The sequence below is a fragment of the Eutrigla gurnardus genome, assembly GCF_963514095.1.
Source record: "Eutrigla gurnardus genome assembly, chromosome: 11".
Classification (NCBI taxonomy): Eukaryota; Metazoa; Chordata; class Actinopteri; order Perciformes; family Triglidae; genus Eutrigla; species Eutrigla gurnardus.
The window spans coordinates 8,624,251-8,641,894 of record NC_139925.1 but is presented as its reverse complement, the minus strand read 5'-3'; the positions used below and the strand labels follow the sequence as shown (position 1 = coordinate 8,641,894).

Here is a 17,644-nt window from a genome sequence, read left to right as displayed (position 1 = left end):
GGTTGTCTAAAATGATTCCAGGAAGTAATCCGCGAGCTGACGCCTCAGGTTTGGTGTTAAAACTCCAGCTGGTATAAAGACTTCCCTAACCATCCGGCAGCTTCTAGAAAAGCAGTGTTACAGCTGTGCACAATCACGAAGACAGACTTCAGGGTTGAGCTAGCGAGCAAAATCTATTTCACTCATCGTGTAATCAGATATAACACCAAGCCAGCATCCGGGAGAAGCTCACATAAAGAGGCGTATGATCTGGTGAAACATGTGCTGGACCAGCTAATGAACAGAACTCGGAAATGAAGGGAGAGGCTATTTTTGGGCACCTGTGGGGAGAAATAGCCAATAGGGTTCATTTCAGGACATGCAGCGATGGCATTCAGCAAGGCCTCGATCTCCTGCTCTCCTGCGTGCTGGAACGTCTGTAAACTTTTCGGCAGACAGGCCTCCACTGACTGCAGGAACTCCTCCAGCTCCTCCATGTTGTACTTGGCCGCTCCTTCTTGCAAAGTACATGGGTTTGATTCGTGGCAGGTCTCTATGGGTGCAGTTAGAGAGTTTCCATGTGTCTCGGGCTGTGTCACCACCACACTGACCAACTCACAGTCGTCCTGATATGACACATCCTCTAACAGTTCGGCGGTGGACAGCTCATCATAGTCTGTTAATGTCCTGGACCGCCACCCAGAGCCTTCGTTTGGAGTCCGGGAGGCCGACCCCGAGGAGAACCTCCCTGTGGAGTATTTGCATTCTCCATTGCTGAGGGTATCCTTCCCGTTTAGATCCACCACACCGGATTCCGTCTGTCGCAGCTCCTGGGCCAAGCTGCTGCTGTGGTAAAGAGATCGATTGTCCCTCGCAGGTGAGAAAGGGAACTCCTCCTGCCCCGAGCTGAGCGAGCGGCCGGTTCTCAGGTCCCCGGACATGTGCATCGCCTCCGAAGACGAGAGGCTCCTCGTGCCGGGGCCTGCTCTCTTGTGAGATCTGTGAGCATGTCGCTCCCTCTCCACGGTCGGGCTGTACAGACCCGAGTCCTCTTCGGATGTCAGCGAGCTGGTCATACTCTGCCCTCTCCTGCCATTGATCAACCCCGGCCTCTCCGCACTCCCGGAGCACAAGGTCCCACTGCGGCTCGCGTACTCGCCCAGATTCGTGGGCGCAAACGTCCTCCACGAACGTCGATGATGCGGATGGTCCTTCTTCTCTGCTACCTGGAGACGTGACTTGGGCAGCACCGTGTCAGTGGCCCTGATTATGTGCCCGTTAAGCTTGCGTCCATCAAAGACTGCACGCTCGTCCAGCATGGCGGGTTTGCGGGTTCGGAGCTCGAAGGAGCTGGAGGCAGAGAGAGCTCCGTTCCCACACAGGTTGCTGAGGTCTAAGGTGCGGTGAGTGTAAGGGAGGGTGCCTGTGAAGTGGCGGGAAGAAAGGCTGCCTTTAGAGCCCGAGTCTATCTGCTCATTTAGTCGGACAGTGTCATAAATGGACCTCTGGGGCACATAGCAGTCATCAATGTTCAGGTCCTCCTCCTCCCCCTTCCCCACACAGGAAGGGTTTTGTCTGAGGCAATCTGGTCTGCTCAGCGGTTTGCCCATGCTTAAAGAAAATAGTCACAACTCACTACAAAGAAAAGATTGTAGTGAAATCCTTTGAGGTATCTGTTGCTTTAGTGCACAAGGAGCAATTTAAAAAAAGGAGCACAATGTGGCCAAAATACATGAGGAACAACCGTGCCGAATAATGAGTTCTCCTTTTTTAAATGAGAAGTAAAATAAATACTAAACACACCCACATTTCAATATAAAATCTCTCATTCCTCATGGAGATTTTCTTAAAAGAAAGTAAAATATGTACACAATTAATCTAGACTGTGTTTTTAAATAAAGGATTTAGAAATACAGACATGTCAAATAATAATAAAAAAAACCAAACACATGCTCGGACTGTGCAGCAGCGTCATACTCCGTATTAGGAATGAAAATCCAGTCTTTCAGTACGATCACCTATCCCAAGAATATTCCTCTAGGCTCTCCTTGCATTGCCAAAACGTAATCACTATTCCCGTGGTCCAAAGTGCTTGTTTTCTTCTGAAATCCTCGCAGCATCCATGCGCGGAAAGGAAAATCTTCAGTGCAAAATGAAAAATATCCACGGGCAAATCCAGCAGACTCCAACCAAAAAAAAAAAAAAAAACTGTGGGCAGTTCTGAGGAGAGCTGGTACTCCTGGATAAACAAAAAAGGCTGCCCTCTCTCTCTCATCGCTCCCTCGCAATGACAGACACCCTCCTGGCAGAGGGCTTCATGCCCCGCCCCCGCTCATTATTCAGACAACATCTGCCACAACTCCATTTGTGCTGAGAGCCGCTCCGGCACATGTTGATTGGTGGACACATGACCCTTTTTTTTCCCTGCTCCTTTCTAATTCCCCCTTATGTCAGCATGGCCCATATGACTTCACTTCTAAGCCATCTTCTGCATCCTGACACAATCACTTACTTTTCTTTTTTTTCTCCTCTCAGTGACTGAGGGAATGGGGAGGGGAAGCCATACACACCAGCTTTTCTACCTCACGAAAAAAAAAAAAAAAAAAAAAAACCTAGACCAGCAGGCAGCAGCAGCTCCCACTCTGATGACATCACATTGTGCTGAAATAGATACACAGTTTTCCCTTTTTTCTCTTGTCTTTGCCCTCTGTATTCTGCTTGTGGACGGTTGCTGTGGACCCTGCAGATATTGTTAATTACTGTGGAATGCTGGGGAGGCACAGGTCCCAGGTAATTTAACACCGGCCGCTCCGCCAACTGCATGGAGGCGTTTTTTTATGTCCAGCGACCGGGGTAGGAGAAGAAAGGAGAACAGAGGAGATAATGAAAGGAATTTATTTTTGTTTCCTGGATTGTCTACGCCACAGTAGCTCGGTCAGGAGCTGAACCATCCGAAATTCTTTGTCCCGATCTGCACGCATGAGGGGAGACGGAAAGTGGACACTGGCAGAGATAAATAGTAAAAAATAAAAGCATTTAGGATCTGGTGGGATTTTTTTTTTGTGATGTTCAGCCACTGAAACCTGCATTGCTTTTTAAAAATTCAGGCCTTTGAATGTATCAATACAAATCACATTTTTACAGATCAATTTCCTGATACATGACCAGGATTAAATAATAACTCATCTTTATATCAGATATTTTTGCTGTTGTTCTTTTTATCTGTATTGAGCTGTAGCTTAATAAAACTAAGTTAAACTCGGAGGACAGATTGTTTGCATGATTTAAATACAGTTATCTTCATAATCAATTACCTCCTTTATTAATAAGTTAATCCTTTAATCCAAAATATATAGTAAATATTGAAAAATGTCAAGTTGACGTAGCAATTTTTGTCTTAGAAAATTAATAAATGATCAAATAAGTATTTTCTGCCACTAGTTCATTCAGTCGTTATCCAGCAAACAAGCGTACGGTTCTACTTTATTTCCTATAAAAGAGGTAAAGTCAGCAGATTTTCATATGACTGTTGTAAAAGTGTTGTCGGCTGAGGACAACTTTAACATTTGCGATGAAATTCTGTATTGGGAAGAAAGACCAGAATGCTTTGATGCAAGAAAACTCCACATAATCGCCTTACAGCTCAACAACGTGAACTCTTCCTGTAAAGCAACCGTCCCACAGAAGTTTCACGTTTCACGTTTTAATCATCGTGTGGCAGTGAGTCAGCGACACTACGTGCGCACAATGACTTTAACGTCAATGAAGCGGGTTTAGGTGCAGTGATTCAGATGGCAGAAACTCCTTTTGTAAGAGACACTGATGTAATGTCTGAACAGGGGGGGTGGGAAGACGCCCCCCTCCCTGTTCAGACATTACACCCCCCCCCGTGGCATTGAGTCACTAGAGCTAAATAATATTCACATACATGCACCAGGACTCCCTCAGCCGAGCTCCTGCAAATCTCACGTGAAAAACAAGAGTGAACACACAAAGTCAGGCGTGTCTCTTTTTTAAAACGTGACCTAAAATGGTAACAGCACACGAAAGAGACGAATCCAAGCACCGTCTTTCTCTGTTTATTTCTTTCCCCTCAACAGCCGCCAATAAAGCCCACTTACCTACAGAAACAAGAGCCTAATCCACTCAACATAAAACAGAATATGACACAATCATCTAATGTTTTCATGCTGCAGCTAAATACAGAAACAAGCTCAACCTCCGCTTTTGGCAATTCTCCCGTGTGCTAAAAGCGTTGGTACCAATGACTACAAAAGGGGCTTCCCACCAGCAGCTGAGGCTGTGTGCCCTTTCAACCCCAGACCGATGACGGGGACAAAGAGGGTCCCAAAACATGCACCGTGACAATGCTGCTCAGCAACAATTTGAATCAATCACTCCTTTAATAGTTTCTCCGTGAGGCCTTTAAACCAAACTCCACACGTCAAACTGACACCCCGCTCCCCCCCGTGATATTTTAATCCATGCATCTCAACTGGGGGTTTAGTATGTAGTCCTCCTGTGTGAGAGCTGCACCCCATAATTATAAAAACAAATAAAAAATCCCTTGACCTATATCTTCATATGTGTCATTTCAGCTGCATTGTTTTATTGTAATACGATCTAATGCTATAACCTAAGAATCATACCGTCACCTCTGAATATAGGTTAATCCTCTTTTGGAGAACTCCACAGGAATGTACAGGCTTTTACATTTTTTTCATCCGTCTGTAAATCTTGCTAATGGCTACCCGTTGCTTTATCCCTCACTGATAGCAACAAAGACCTCCATGGTTTTATAGACAATGTGGAGTGTAAGAGCAACTGAAAACAGACCATGTGGACAATTAGGAAGCTGTGTGCTATGTTTGAAGTACTGCAGAGATGATTACACGGTACCTTAAATTTCCATAACACAGTGCACAAAAGAATAAAGGAATACAACCTAGCATTTGGATTAATCATGCTTATTGGCATTTGGGGTGCTTTGCATAAGCTATAAAATCTACTACTAATATGTGTCTTCATATTACCACACAACCTAATAGACGCTCAGACCAGCAATACACACTAAAAGGGTTTCAGGGCATTTTAATGGTCACTACCCATCACTTTACTGTCAGGAAGGTCAATTTATTATTACTCGAAGCCCGAGATAATTTCAGGCAGTGAAGGTTCAAACGTAAAAGAACAATAATATCAATGTTAGGAGATCAGGCTGCAGGCCCAGCTTCATTAGTGGAACCATTGAATCAAGCGACACCCTGCTGGCGACCACCTGGCTGCGACGGTCCATCCCTCCTGCACCATCGTTGCATATGGGCCGCGGCTCCTTTGTTAACACCAGATGCCCTTAATGAACCGGCAGTCCCCAGAGGGTTGCCATGTTTGTAGCAAGTGTGCTCAGTGAAGAGCCTGCTGGTAATATGTGCCAGGGTTTGTGGATAGACACCATGTTAAAAGATTAAAATATTAAATGTATGTAAAACTCAGGAGAGAATGCAGCGTTTAGATGAATTCATGGTTACAATAAAAATAGCATGTGTACAATATGTTCAGGCAATTAGATATCAGGATGAATCATATTCTTTCATCTGTGAATTCTTCCTATTTCTATCCTTACTAACCCCAAAATAATTTAAATTCTCTCTCTGAAACCATTGCTGTGATTTCACATATATTCCACCATCAACCTCCATCCAAGTCAATTACCAATCAATGGAAACGACAAAATAAATGAATAAATTGGGGATAGCATACCTTAAAGGCCTCCAGCTGTTGATTGATGACGTCCGTCTCCATGCCGACGGCTTCCTGTGACGCCTCCTTGCCCATAGCGCTGCAAACCTTCTCCTCCGCCTGGTGGAGTTTGCCATACAACTCCTCCAGCTTGGTGAGAGTGCTCTGCACCTGCACCTCTCTGCCTTTAGCCCGATCCAGTAGTTTACCACACTGCTTACTCAGAGCATCCAGATCTCTCTTCAGGCCCAACAGGTCCGGTGAGGTTTCAGTCTCCAACATCTTCTTACAGCTGTCTCCGGCGTTGTCCGTGTTGACCATCAGCTGTTGCAGCGTAGCCATGAAGCCCTCAATGCTGTGCTGCTGTCCTTTAAGTGTGTCCAAGTCCAGATCCACGGGAGCCATGCTGTCCAGGTCGTCATCCAGGTCTGTGAATTGGGTGAACATCTCCCGGATGCGGTTTTGGAACTGCCCTATGCCCTGCAGTTTACCCTCCAAGACTTGGCACGTCTCCTCTAGTGTCTTGTTTAGGGAGCTGTAGTCCTTTTCCATGCCGTCAGCCTGCAGTAAGAGGTCCGTCACCCCATCGGCATCTGGGACTTCAACCACAAGGTCCTTAGCCAAGGTTTTCAGGTGCTCCACATGGTTCTGCACTCCCTCCAGACTCTTGTGTTGGGCCTTCATATTGGTCAGGTTCTTGTTGCTGTGTGCCTGCACTCCCTGTGATTCATACGTGTTCACCTGCTTCTTGGCTCCCTCGAGCTGCAACTTTGCCTCTTTCAAGGCATCGTTAAATTCCTTAACCGTGTGGGAGATCTTCTCCAGGGACTCCCTTTTAACCTGCAGACCTTCCACCACGTTGTCCACTCGTTTGCCGATGCTAGCCTTCTCCTCTTTGATGGCTTCGGTGTCTACGGTGGCCACGTCGAGAAGGCCGTCTGCAGCCGCGTTGAGCTGCTCCACCATCCCTCTGTGCTTGTCCACGTCCTTCTGGAGGGCTTTCACCTGAGCGATCGAGCTCTCCACGGCAGCTGGGTCGACGGTGAGTTTAACCCTGGCCTCGCTGGCTTCACACTCTTGAATCCAGGAGCTGAGCTTCTCTGCATGCTCCCTATACTTCAGGGATTTCTGCAGAGCCGCCTGGAGTTTGTCTGCTTGCTCCACGGAGCTCTTCTTCACTTCGTCCCAGTTGGAAGAGAGCGTAGTAAGCTGCCCTTGTAGCGCCAACTTCTCTGCACCTTCGGTGTTGTGCAGGAGCATCTCCCCCTCCCCCGTGATCGTGTTGTACACGTCCTCCTGTTCACTGAGAGCCTTGTGGAGTTTACTGTGCTCCTCCAGGGTTTGCTGCAGGACGTCCACTTTGGCAGAGATGGGCTGAGGCTTGGACTGGTCCTGGAGCTTCTCACCCAGCCAGGACTGGAAGTCTTTGGAGGTCTGATGGAACTGCTGAGAGCTGGCGAAGGTTGAGTTGAGCTGCTCGATCCGTTTGGCTATAACAGAGAAGTGTGGCGAGTATTGAGTTAGATTAGACGACTGCATATGATTTACATTCGATATTTCTTATAGACTTTAGTGGACAAATATAAAAAATGAATTGGAAAATGTTAAAAGGCCAACCTGCTTTGTCTTCCAGTTGTTTGAAAGGCTTGTTGACACTCTCCAGCTGCCTGGCCAAGTCGGCTTTGAGATAATCCTCCGTCACCATCGCTGTGAGCTCCGCGTTGATGGCCTCAGCCTCCTTCAGCTTCTTCCTCTCCTCCCTCAGCTGTGCCGAGATGTCGTGGACGTCCTCCAACTGCTTCTTCACAGCGTCGGGCTGGGTGCTGTGGCCTTGATGGTTGCTGAGCTGATTCTCCAGCTGAGCGGCCGTCTGACTGACACCCCTCAGCAACTCCTGGAACTGGCCCGTCTTCACCGCGGCCTGGTCGATGAGGCTGTCCCGCTGGTCCAGCTGTCCCGTGAGGCCTTGCCACTTCTGGGTGACGGCAGCGAGCTGCTCCCTCACCAGCTTCCCGCTCGAGGGGTCCTGGTTGCCCGAGGAGCTCAGGATGGCAGAGGCAGCTTCCTTGAGTTGCTCATATTGAGGTTTGCGACTGTTAAATTCGTTCTGGAGGATCTGGAGGGCAAAAAAAACACAAGACTTTCAGTTTCTTTAAGGATGCACAGGTCAAGTTATTCCCAACAACGTTCACCATGCTCACCTGAACCTGCTGCTTCTGCATTTTAAGCATGTTCGGGTCTATGGAGAGGGGTCCGAGGACACTCATCATGAGCTCCTTCTCTGAAAGCCACTGACCCAGCTGCAGCTCGGTCGTTTGGAAGGTGTTCAGGTTCTTGTTGGACTGCTCCAGGTGCTGCTTCCTGTCCTCGACAGAGCCGCTGATATCTGCCCAGGCAGCATCTGAGCAGGAGGGCAGAGCAATCACACCAGTCTGCATTAGTCAGCATAACAGCACCTTTCTATCCACAGCCCTACTGTTCCCCTAACAAACCACCCATTGTGAAGGACTTGGCACTGCGAACGTGTTACTGGTGTGGCAGGGAGACACATTCTGTATGCATTCTGGGTAGAGGGCTAGATGAACACTAGTAATACTCATCATTCTGTAAAGGCCTCGACTCAGAAGCCAGTGCCGTGATTAGATACTTTTTTCCGTCAGCGGGACTCGACACACCTCCGACGGTTTCAGTGACATAAATTAGCCATGGCCATCTGGAGACAACACCTTGCTGCGTACCTATTTCTGCCAGCATCTGCTTCCATTTTGCAGCCTCGGGGGAGTTGGGATGAGTCTTAATCAAGTTGAGGAGCGTCTCCCTGAGCTTCTGGAGTTGATCCTGCTTTTGCTTCATGTCATCCTCAAAAGCCTGGGAGAATAAAAACAAATAATAATCACAGAATCTTGTGGGTTTTGCTTGAGTGTCATATGCCTCATTCACAGCGGACCGAACAAATAGATCAGTGAGTACGCCGTGTATAATGTAGATGATTGGTCAGGCTATTTGCTGAGCAACAACAGGATTTCTGTACCTTCTGCTGTTCGAGCTGCGTCTTCACCGAATCTTTCTCTGTGGCTGCATTGTTCCAGGACGCCGCGGTCTTTTTCATGTCCTTCAGCCATGTCATCATGTTGTCCGTCTCCTTCTGAGCCTCCTTCACCTCCTGCACGGAACTACTCAGCTCTGCTGCTCGGCTCTTCAGCGTCTCCCCGAGGCTGGCGTATCCCTCGTTGACGAATGACATGTTCTGCTGAATTACCATCAGCTCTGAGGGCCAAAAATGAAATAAATGATCAAGTTTCCTTACGAGGAGTTCAAGTGTCATTGTAAGGTTATGATAGTTATGGGGTACTGGTGTGGCCTAAAGGTACAGTATGTTCAGAAAATGAGTCAGGGACCTAACATCCACTGCCTACAAATTGAATTTAAGCATTTGTGCAAATGTGTCAGATTATTATCACAAAAAATTATTAATTAAATGCTTTAATAGGCCTCAGATAGAACAACTCGGTTTTATTCACAAGAGGAAAGTACGAGAGATTCAAGAGAACTCAATCAGTCCAATTTGCTCTGCAGATTGAAAAACTATTCTTTGAATTATCTTGCCTTCAAATGAAGATAGTTCAAATAATAATTAAATAAAAAAAGAAATAAAATAAATTAAGCATTGGATGAGAAATGATGAAATAAATCACTACCTATGGAGTTTAATTGTGCAATTGGGACATAAAAAAAAAACAATAAACGCCTTAATTGTTCCTGTAACTTTATTACTCATAATCTGAACATACTGTCACAGTGATCTTCAAGAGAAGAGAGCCACCACAGCCACAGCAGCGCTTTGAAAACCAGCCATCCCTTCACAGCACACCACAGACCATGTATTTACACAGCAGCATCCACACACACACACACTTGGTTACCTTTATTGGTTAGGTAGGAATGGCTCGCTGGACCACCACCATTAGTAAGAGCTGATGCAAGAGACATAAGACAAAGCTTGTGTGAAGGACAGGCAGACTTGTCAGTCTTTCCAGATCTTTTCCAAGATCTCTAATGGTTAGTGAGTAGATACTCAGAAGTGTGCCCAAACACCATGCGTCCCATTGCACTGACTGAGTCAAACAGAAGATGTTTACCTGACTTGTTAGGCATCTTTGTTTTGGCGGGGGATGTGAGAAAGGTCATGAGGCTGCACAGCGTTGAGCCTTTACTGTTCAGGTCTTGGACAGCAGGGTCTTTGGATGTCCACTCATCTAATAAGCCCTGATGCATCAGACAGAAAGATGGTATACACTGTAGGAGCAAGGCATTCAGAACACATAAAGGCAAAAGGTGATGTCTGAAAATGTATTTGAGAAACGGGTTTAACAAGAAAAAAGTATATATTTTTTGGCTTTTCAGGGCCTACTTCTGTGATTTTTTTTTTCTTTCTGTAACATCTTGTGAAGCAAAAAGTCTCCTGCTGAACAAACATAGGGTTTCACTCCCACATCTGTCCTGTGTAAACACACACCATCCATCTGTCATTAGTTGGCAGAGAAAGCAGGTCGGGCTGGTGGGGAGTTTAAGGCAGGACTATACTTTACATCTGTCTATTGCAAAACACAGAGACTCCTCGAGATGCAAAGTGCATCATCGATGGCTTCTGTTCCAGCACTTAAAGTGCAGTTAGACAAACTTTTTTTTTTGATTCGTCTCATGACTCACGGTGACCGTCTGCAAGTCCCTCTCCAGACTCTTCACACAGCCGCTTGGCTGCACCGCAGGTACTTTCTCATTGGTCTGCTCCAGCCACTTAGTGAGAGCGCTCGCTGCAGACCTGAACTCTCCCAGCTGGTCCTGACAGGATGATACCTCCTCTTCCCTGCAGTAGACAAGAATCAGTCATATCATCCATCCATCTGCACGCTCTACTAACATCACTGTTAGCAATGAGGATGCTATTTGTTAAACGTTGGTATTACAACAACCCCTTTCCGCTTGTCCCGGCTTACTTTTCTTTGACGGTGTCTTTGAAGGTGCTGAAAATATTGGCGAGATTGTCCATCTTGCTCTGGATCTGGACTTTGTTTGCATCGGGGCTTATTTCAGACAGCTCCTTAGACAGAGTCTGCAGCTTCTCCAAATCACCGGCGTGTTCCGCCATCTCAGCTTTAGTGTTCTACAGCGCGGACATTATGATCGGTCATCATTTGCAGCATTAAATAAGAACGTTACGTCACTTAAAGGCAGCGTCAGTGGAATGGTTACCTGCATTAGCTGGGACAGTTCATTGAACGTTTTCCCGGGCCCGTCCGTCTCGTGCAGATCTTGCGAACGCTTCACGACGAACTGCTGAACGTTGTCGGCGACCTCCTCGAACTGTTCCACCTTCTCCTTCAGCTCCTCCAGCCGGGACACTTTCTGCTTATGCTGGTCGCAGGCATCGGAGAAGCGCTGGGAGAGGCCGTCCATCTTGGACTGCAGGAGGGCAGCAGCGGAGGGGTCTGCCGTCTCCACGAACGTCTTCACCTTGGCTTTCATGGCGGAGATGCTGCTCTGGCGACTTGCTATGTCCTGCTCTAAGGCCTGAAAAAATACAAGGTGGAAAACAGTTTTAATGGCTGAATAAAGTGAATATGCTGGTAAAAAAAAAAGCACAAATATTAGAATATCAGGTTATTAGACTGCTGAAATGACGACAAGTATACGTACTACTTCTTTGCTGAGAATATCTCCAATGGATGCAGAGTCCAGGGGGATTTGTCCCTTCTCTTTCACACTGGCCTCCACTCCCTCCATCCATCCCATCATCTCATCCAAGCCATCCTGGACACTCATGGAGCGAGTCAGGGTGATCTGCAGCTTCTCGTTGCGATCACTCACGGACTTGGACAGGTTGTCGTAGCGCTCCACGATGTCATCTACAGCACAGATGAACAAATTTAAGATTAAAACTCTTTCTCATTGTGAGATTAACATTTCTAACCAAAACAGAAACGTATTTGGGATAAATGTATTTATTAAATTCCTAGTAGAGGGTGCCCTACTTGGATTTTTTTCCCTCACCTACTGTCTCCTGGATGTCATCTGAGTTGCTCAGCAAGTCTCCCTCAGATGTTATCAAAGACTCAGCTGCTTTACGGAGCGTTTCAATAGCAGTCTGATGTCCCGTCATCTGACCCTGCAGGGCCTGTGGATCAATCAGTCGAATAAAAATACAAACCACATAAATAATGTGAAAGAATGTCTGGATAACATCCATGGAAACATATCGTGATTCCCCAGATATGTTTAGATGAACATGTCTGCCTCGACTGCTACACTTACAGGAAGGCTTAGGATTCTTTGCAGTGATTTGTAACCAAAGCCAAAAGTACAGTGTGCCTCGGTTGGCCCAGAGGCGCCTCTTATCTGGGCATATCTATGCTGTAAGTCACTACCTCCCCACCGAGAAATGTTCAACTGCTGCCAAAGGCTTTGACACAGAAACGGCATCGCTTCTTCTCCTCCTGTAGGAGTGTGTCGGCTTCAAATAACCGGAGTTAAACTATTCACATGTGGGTTTGAATTTGAGCACAGACTCTAAAAATAACCCCGTTGTACTTGAGTCAGTGGAAACACTGTATATGGTAAGGCAGGTCTATTGTGCCATCACCTTTTAACCCGGCCGGTGCTGAAAGATCTGCATGTGTTGCTTCTTAACAAAGCTCTCCTTTGTTTCTTTATTTGGGGTTATTCGCAACTTAACATCCGTTAAACTTCTCATCACATTGTTTGATGTTTGAAAAGCAGCTGCTGCACAGCAATTTCCCTCAGGATGAATACTTAAGTTTAGATAAATATCTTGAATCTTATCTTGTCTCAAGGACGCCCTTTTGAACTTTCACTGACAGGATCCATTTTTCATCAAACTGTAATGCATCTTATAGGAGGAAAGATCAACGGGGCTCTTTCTTACGACTCCTCCTGTGTTGGCTTTAAGAATTAGAGAGGCCTCAAAGAAATATGAACAAAATGTAAAAACCCGATGAAGAAGACCACAATCTGAGGTACGTCAGACGAGGCCTAAGCACCGCAGCCCTGGCTAGCACGTTTTCTTGCCTTGGTCTCTTCCAGCTGTTTCTGTAGTGTTTGTGGGTCAGCTGCAATGGCCTCTGATTGCTGCTTTCTCGCCTCCTCCTCTGAGCTGTTGAGCCACTTCAAAAGGTCGGCGCTCGAGTCGTCATATTTCTTGTATTTGTCGACCACATCTTTCAGGTTGTTGCCGAGCTGATTGCACTGAAACAAAGAGGGAAAGAATTACACTGTTTGATAACATATTCAGAAAACAGAATAAAGTACGCAGGCTCAATACATGAAAATAATAGTGTGACCATTAGATGGAAAACTGTGCTTGAAGAAGACACGTTCGTTTTAAATGAAGACGAATGCTCCCACCCAGTGGCAAGAATAAGCTATTGCAACCAACTGAAGCTCCATGTGATCAACTGCACACTTAAATACCTGTGAATGTAGTGTTTTGTATCTGCTTGCTGCTGAATCCAACTTGTCCTTGACAGCAGAACAGGTCCCTGAAGTATCCACGTCCAGCAGAGTGTTCTTAGCTGCAGAGTCAGCCAATCCACAGGCGTTGGCCACATCCAGCACCTTCTGTCCCGACATGGTGATGAAGCGGAGGTCCCCTTTGTGGGAAATCACATCTTCCGAGAAGCTTTTCTGTCGCTGGAGTTTATCACGGAGGACATTGAGGGAGCCTGCGGGATCGCCCAGCTCCTCCATGTCTCCCTCCGCCTGGTCTAACCAGCCGACAAACTCCTCACAGTCACTCTGGAACTTCTTCAGCTCCTCCTGGACACACTGCACCTGCTTCATCTGCTGTTCAGCCTGCGTCAGCGAGGCCTCGTAGCGTCCCTTCAGCTCCTGGATGTTCTTCTGCAGCTTCTCCTTCTCCTCCGGAGACAACACGTTGGCCTGCTTGTCCAGCAGAGCCTGAGCGGACTGGGTGGCCATGATCAGATCCTGCTGCTGGGACAGGATCTCCTGATGACGGGCCTGTGGCAACAAAAAAAGACTTCAGGACACATATAGCTGTAATCATATTTACATTCTCATACATTGTAACATTATTTATATTCATTATTTTCTCAATGTATTCACATTTTGCCTTCACTGGCTTTAAATGATCTGAAGTATCGGCTTTTCCATTTTCTTGAATTTCAAATTCTTCTAAATACTATTGAACTAAATCGCTTTTTTTTTTTTTTTACATGCATCTACATTTTGCAATGTTTGCAATAATCCATATCTACATCTTCTAATGCCAAATGTCAAATTTTGTTGATATTAACCTTTTAACAGATTTAGAAATTCATTATAAGAATTTATGGTTAGATTTCTGCATTTCTTTGCTACTCGTGTCTTTCAACTTTCAATTTCAGCATGATGAACTGCCTCAAGCAATGCCCTGATAAAGAAAGACTCCCACATACAAGCATGAACTGCTGTGGAATAATTCTCCCTCTAAGGTTTTGCAACTTTACCTTGACCCTGTCGTACTGCTTATCGAGCTCCAGGGAGGCGTCGTTCTTCCCGCTGGTCTCTCTGCCAAAATCCTTTTCAGTGGCCTGTAATGCGTTTCCATTGGCATCGTCGTCCTCTCCTATCAGTCCTGTGGCTGAGCTTTCTTCTGGCACGTTTCCATTCTCTTTACTTATATGGTCAGTTTGATCCAGAACACTCTCGTTTTCATTCCCTATGTTGGAGATCCAGTCCAGGAGACCTTCGATTTTGTTCTTACTTTCTTCGAGCCGCTCAACAGCTGCTGCCTGAAAAGACAGATGGATGACACGACATTGACATTAATTTGAGCAATATGTGGAATAATGAGCTAAAATATGATGCATTACATAGTGACACATAGGGAGGTAATCAGAACTCTGACCTTCTCACTCTCCTGTTTTATCGCCGTGGTAACGACCTTCTCCAAATCTTTCCTGGACTCCTCGGCCCGCTGGTTGATGATCTTGGCTTTGTTTTTAGCCTCTTCCAACTTGCTCTCAATGATGCCAATCTGATCTGGCGTCAGCTTGCTCCGGTTTTCCTCCAGGAACTTTTTAGTACTGGTGATGACCTCATTCAAGGCACTGGCATTTGTCAACACGTCTTTCTGCAGAGCCTTGAGATCAGGAGGACGAACAGCGGGGTCACAGAATAAAACTGACATAAAACGTGTGCTTCTTCAAATCAAAAAGGAAATGCGTTTCAAACCTGGTGCTCCTGCTGGTACTGCTGCAGGTCTGTGACGCACTCAGCGTTTCCAGCCTGTTGCTGATGACCGATCAGCTGGTTCTCTGTCAGGGTGAGATTGTCGCACACTTCCTCCAACTTCTCTGCAAACTCCTTCTGTTTGTCCAACAACGACTGTCAAACAAGAAAAACAAAACGTCAAGTAAATATCACACTTTGACAACAAAAAGCTGTCACATTCACATCCACATACAATTAAACACATGAAACAAACCTATTAAGGGTTATTCCTATGGTCTTAGTCAATACTTGGAAACACAAACATCAACACAAGGGAGGAGAAACGATTCAAGCACTTTGAGGTAACATGCAAAATCTGCTTTTGTATACTTTTTCCTTTATTTGAATAAAGGACTAATCTGGTATGCTGTAAACATGCTTTTTCTCTATTCGCCGCGTTGGTCTTAACGGTAACAAGCACATTAACTCCGGTACGTTAATGAGTTTGTTGTGGGTGAAAGTGTTCCAACCGAGAAGTTGCATTTTGTCCACTGTTAAATGTTCACTGGTGTCTGGAAGGCCTGTAGGATACAAGCAGCACAAAGAAGTTAGTCTGCAGCAGCATTCAAGCATAGGAGCATGCAACGTTGTTATTTCTCCAAAACATTTCAGGCATTCAGTCGAAACTCCCAAATTTATATCCTGGAAACAAAAGCCAATTATTAATTTTAAAAATACATATTATGGTGAAAACTATTATCTTTGGATTCTATTAAATACTGATTACATGGAAAAAGTCTAATGTTCAGTCTAAATTCCTGAAAATCAACATACAAGTTCAATACATGTACAAAATAATTGATCATTTTTGTTTTGTTTTGATGGGTCAGATGTCTCACAATACAACAAAAAGGTGTTCATTCAATCAATGTGTTTGAGTTGATCTTCCAATTATTAAAATGCACAAATGATGCTATCGATGCTAAAATGTGACCGGTAATGTGGCTTAAACAGCCCACACTACATGCACTGTAAGCATCCATTCATGTTGCAGTATATCTGCATGCAGACCTTCTCCTGGCTCTCCCTCTCCCTGGTTTCCAGTAGGACCTCTAAGGCGTTCCTCTGGGCAACAACTCTCTCCGTCTGGTCCCTGAACGCCCGTTGAGTGCTGCTGAGGAACTTGAGGAGGTAGCTGCTCTGAGCCGGACTCAGAAACTGAGCATGCTCAGAAATAAAGCACTGGATGTCAAACGTGACATCCTCTAACTTGAGCCTGGCTTCTTTTAGCAGACCGCTCTCCATGTCCTGGAAGAAAAGACGGAAATAGCGTGAGTTTCTGTAGTTATATTGAATATTATTACCTCACATGTATGTGGAGATACCTTGTTCTGCTCCATTAAGTGTTCCAGTGCATCCACATCACACAGGTTCAAATCCACGTCACACACGTCTGAGGTGTTCTGGATTTGGCCCACTAGCTCCTCCAGATCACCAAGATGTTTCTGGTACGTTGATTCCAAATGTACCTAAAATCACATTTTAAGTAGTCAATAGCTGATGCAGCTGTTATCACTTAAATGACTTGCAGAACGCGCTGACCTTTCCCGTTTCCATTGCTTGAATAAGGGAGTGACTCCTTTCTGCACACATTTGGGAAACGGCAGTAAAATGCGGCTCCAAATCCAGATATGTTGAGGACAAATCTTGGTGGATTTGTACGGGAATGTACTCATCAGCAGAGTTTAAGAGCTGTTTGGCTTTCTCCATATCGACTGTCATAACACCGGCCAGTTGAGAAAGTTGGGACTGCAGAGACTGGATATTTTTGTAAAAAAGCACATGTGCTCAGGAACTACTTACATGTATATCATGAGAACATCTCATATTGTTTGATATTGTTCATTTCTAACCTTCAAATCCTCCGTTTGAACCTGCAGCTCTTCCATGTTGTTGCCCATGGGCTCCTGGATTAAAAGATCTTTTCGGATGTCTTCTAAAACATCGGCGTGATCCTGCAGCCTCCCGACACACTCCAAGTAATCTTGGATGGAGAACAGCTGAGGGGAAAGAAGACACAAGGGAGGAGCAGATGTTACTCGTGTCCAAACTAAGGGAGCTTAACACAAAAACACTATTAAATGTACCTTATTTTTGACCTCCTCAACCTTGCAGGCCTCTGGGCTGCCAGACGACTGAGGAGAGGGCCGGTGGCTGCCTGCAGCAGAGCGACAGAGACCCGGGTCGTCGTCGTCCGCCGACCCCTCGTCTTCTCCCTCGGAGCTCTCCTCCTTGATGCTCTCCAGAGTGCCCCAACGCTCCTCCTGAGAGTCTCCCCCCAGAGGATCGCCTCCCAGAGCGCTGGTTAGAGTGTCCATCACCTCCTGGAGGACTGAGAGGTCTTGACTTGTCGACACGGACTTGAGAACCTGCAGCAGCTGCAGCTGGATGTTTGGGGCATCGGCCTGCTCTCCGGCCTTTTCACAGACTTTCTCATCTTGCATTATCAGTTCTGGACTTCCCGTTTCTTTGCTGTTGAAACTGAGGGCTTTTTTCTTCAGCAAATCCATGAGAAGGTCTGGGTGACTGCTCTCCATCTGACAACCACCTTCATCTAAAGCTTCCGGAGTATTCGGAAATACGCAGATAGCACTTTCAATGTCTTCCGGTTGTGCCTTTTGCAAATCACTGACAT

The 17,644-nt window shown here is 46.0% G+C and overlaps 1 protein-coding gene across 3 annotated transcripts in view; it reads right to left on the bottom strand.

The window, feature by feature from the left end:
• dst (dystonin) overlaps positions 1–17,644 on the bottom strand; it is a 91,537-nt gene that overhangs the window by 23,888 nt on the left and 50,005 nt on the right. For all 3 annotated transcript variants that reach the window (XM_084021834.1, XM_084021835.1, XM_084021836.1), the window contains 17 exons: positions 14,971–15,123; positions 14,645–14,878; positions 14,244–14,528; positions 13,207–13,755; positions 12,805–12,981; positions 11,770–11,893; positions 11,416–11,624; positions 10,972–11,289; positions 10,716–10,882; positions 10,429–10,585; positions 9,858–9,984; positions 9,642–9,692; positions 8,750–8,985; positions 8,457–8,586; positions 7,920–8,119; positions 7,336–7,834; positions 5,740–7,208 (listed from right to left, as the gene is read on the bottom strand). In XM_084021834.1, coding sequence (XP_083877960.1) covers positions 5,740–7,208; positions 7,336–7,834; positions 7,920–8,119; positions 8,457–8,586; positions 8,750–8,985; positions 9,642–9,692; positions 9,858–9,984; positions 10,429–10,585; positions 10,716–10,882; positions 10,972–11,289; positions 11,416–11,624; positions 11,770–11,893; positions 12,805–12,981; positions 13,207–13,755; positions 14,244–14,528; positions 14,645–14,878; positions 14,971–15,123 — 5,085 coding nt within the window. The remainder of the gene's footprint in view (positions 1–5,739; positions 7,209–7,335; positions 7,835–7,919; positions 8,120–8,456; positions 8,587–8,749; positions 8,986–9,641; positions 9,693–9,857; positions 9,985–10,428; positions 10,586–10,715; positions 10,883–10,971; positions 11,290–11,415; positions 11,625–11,769; positions 11,894–12,804; positions 12,982–13,206; positions 13,756–14,243; positions 14,529–14,644; positions 14,879–14,970; positions 15,124–17,644) is intronic.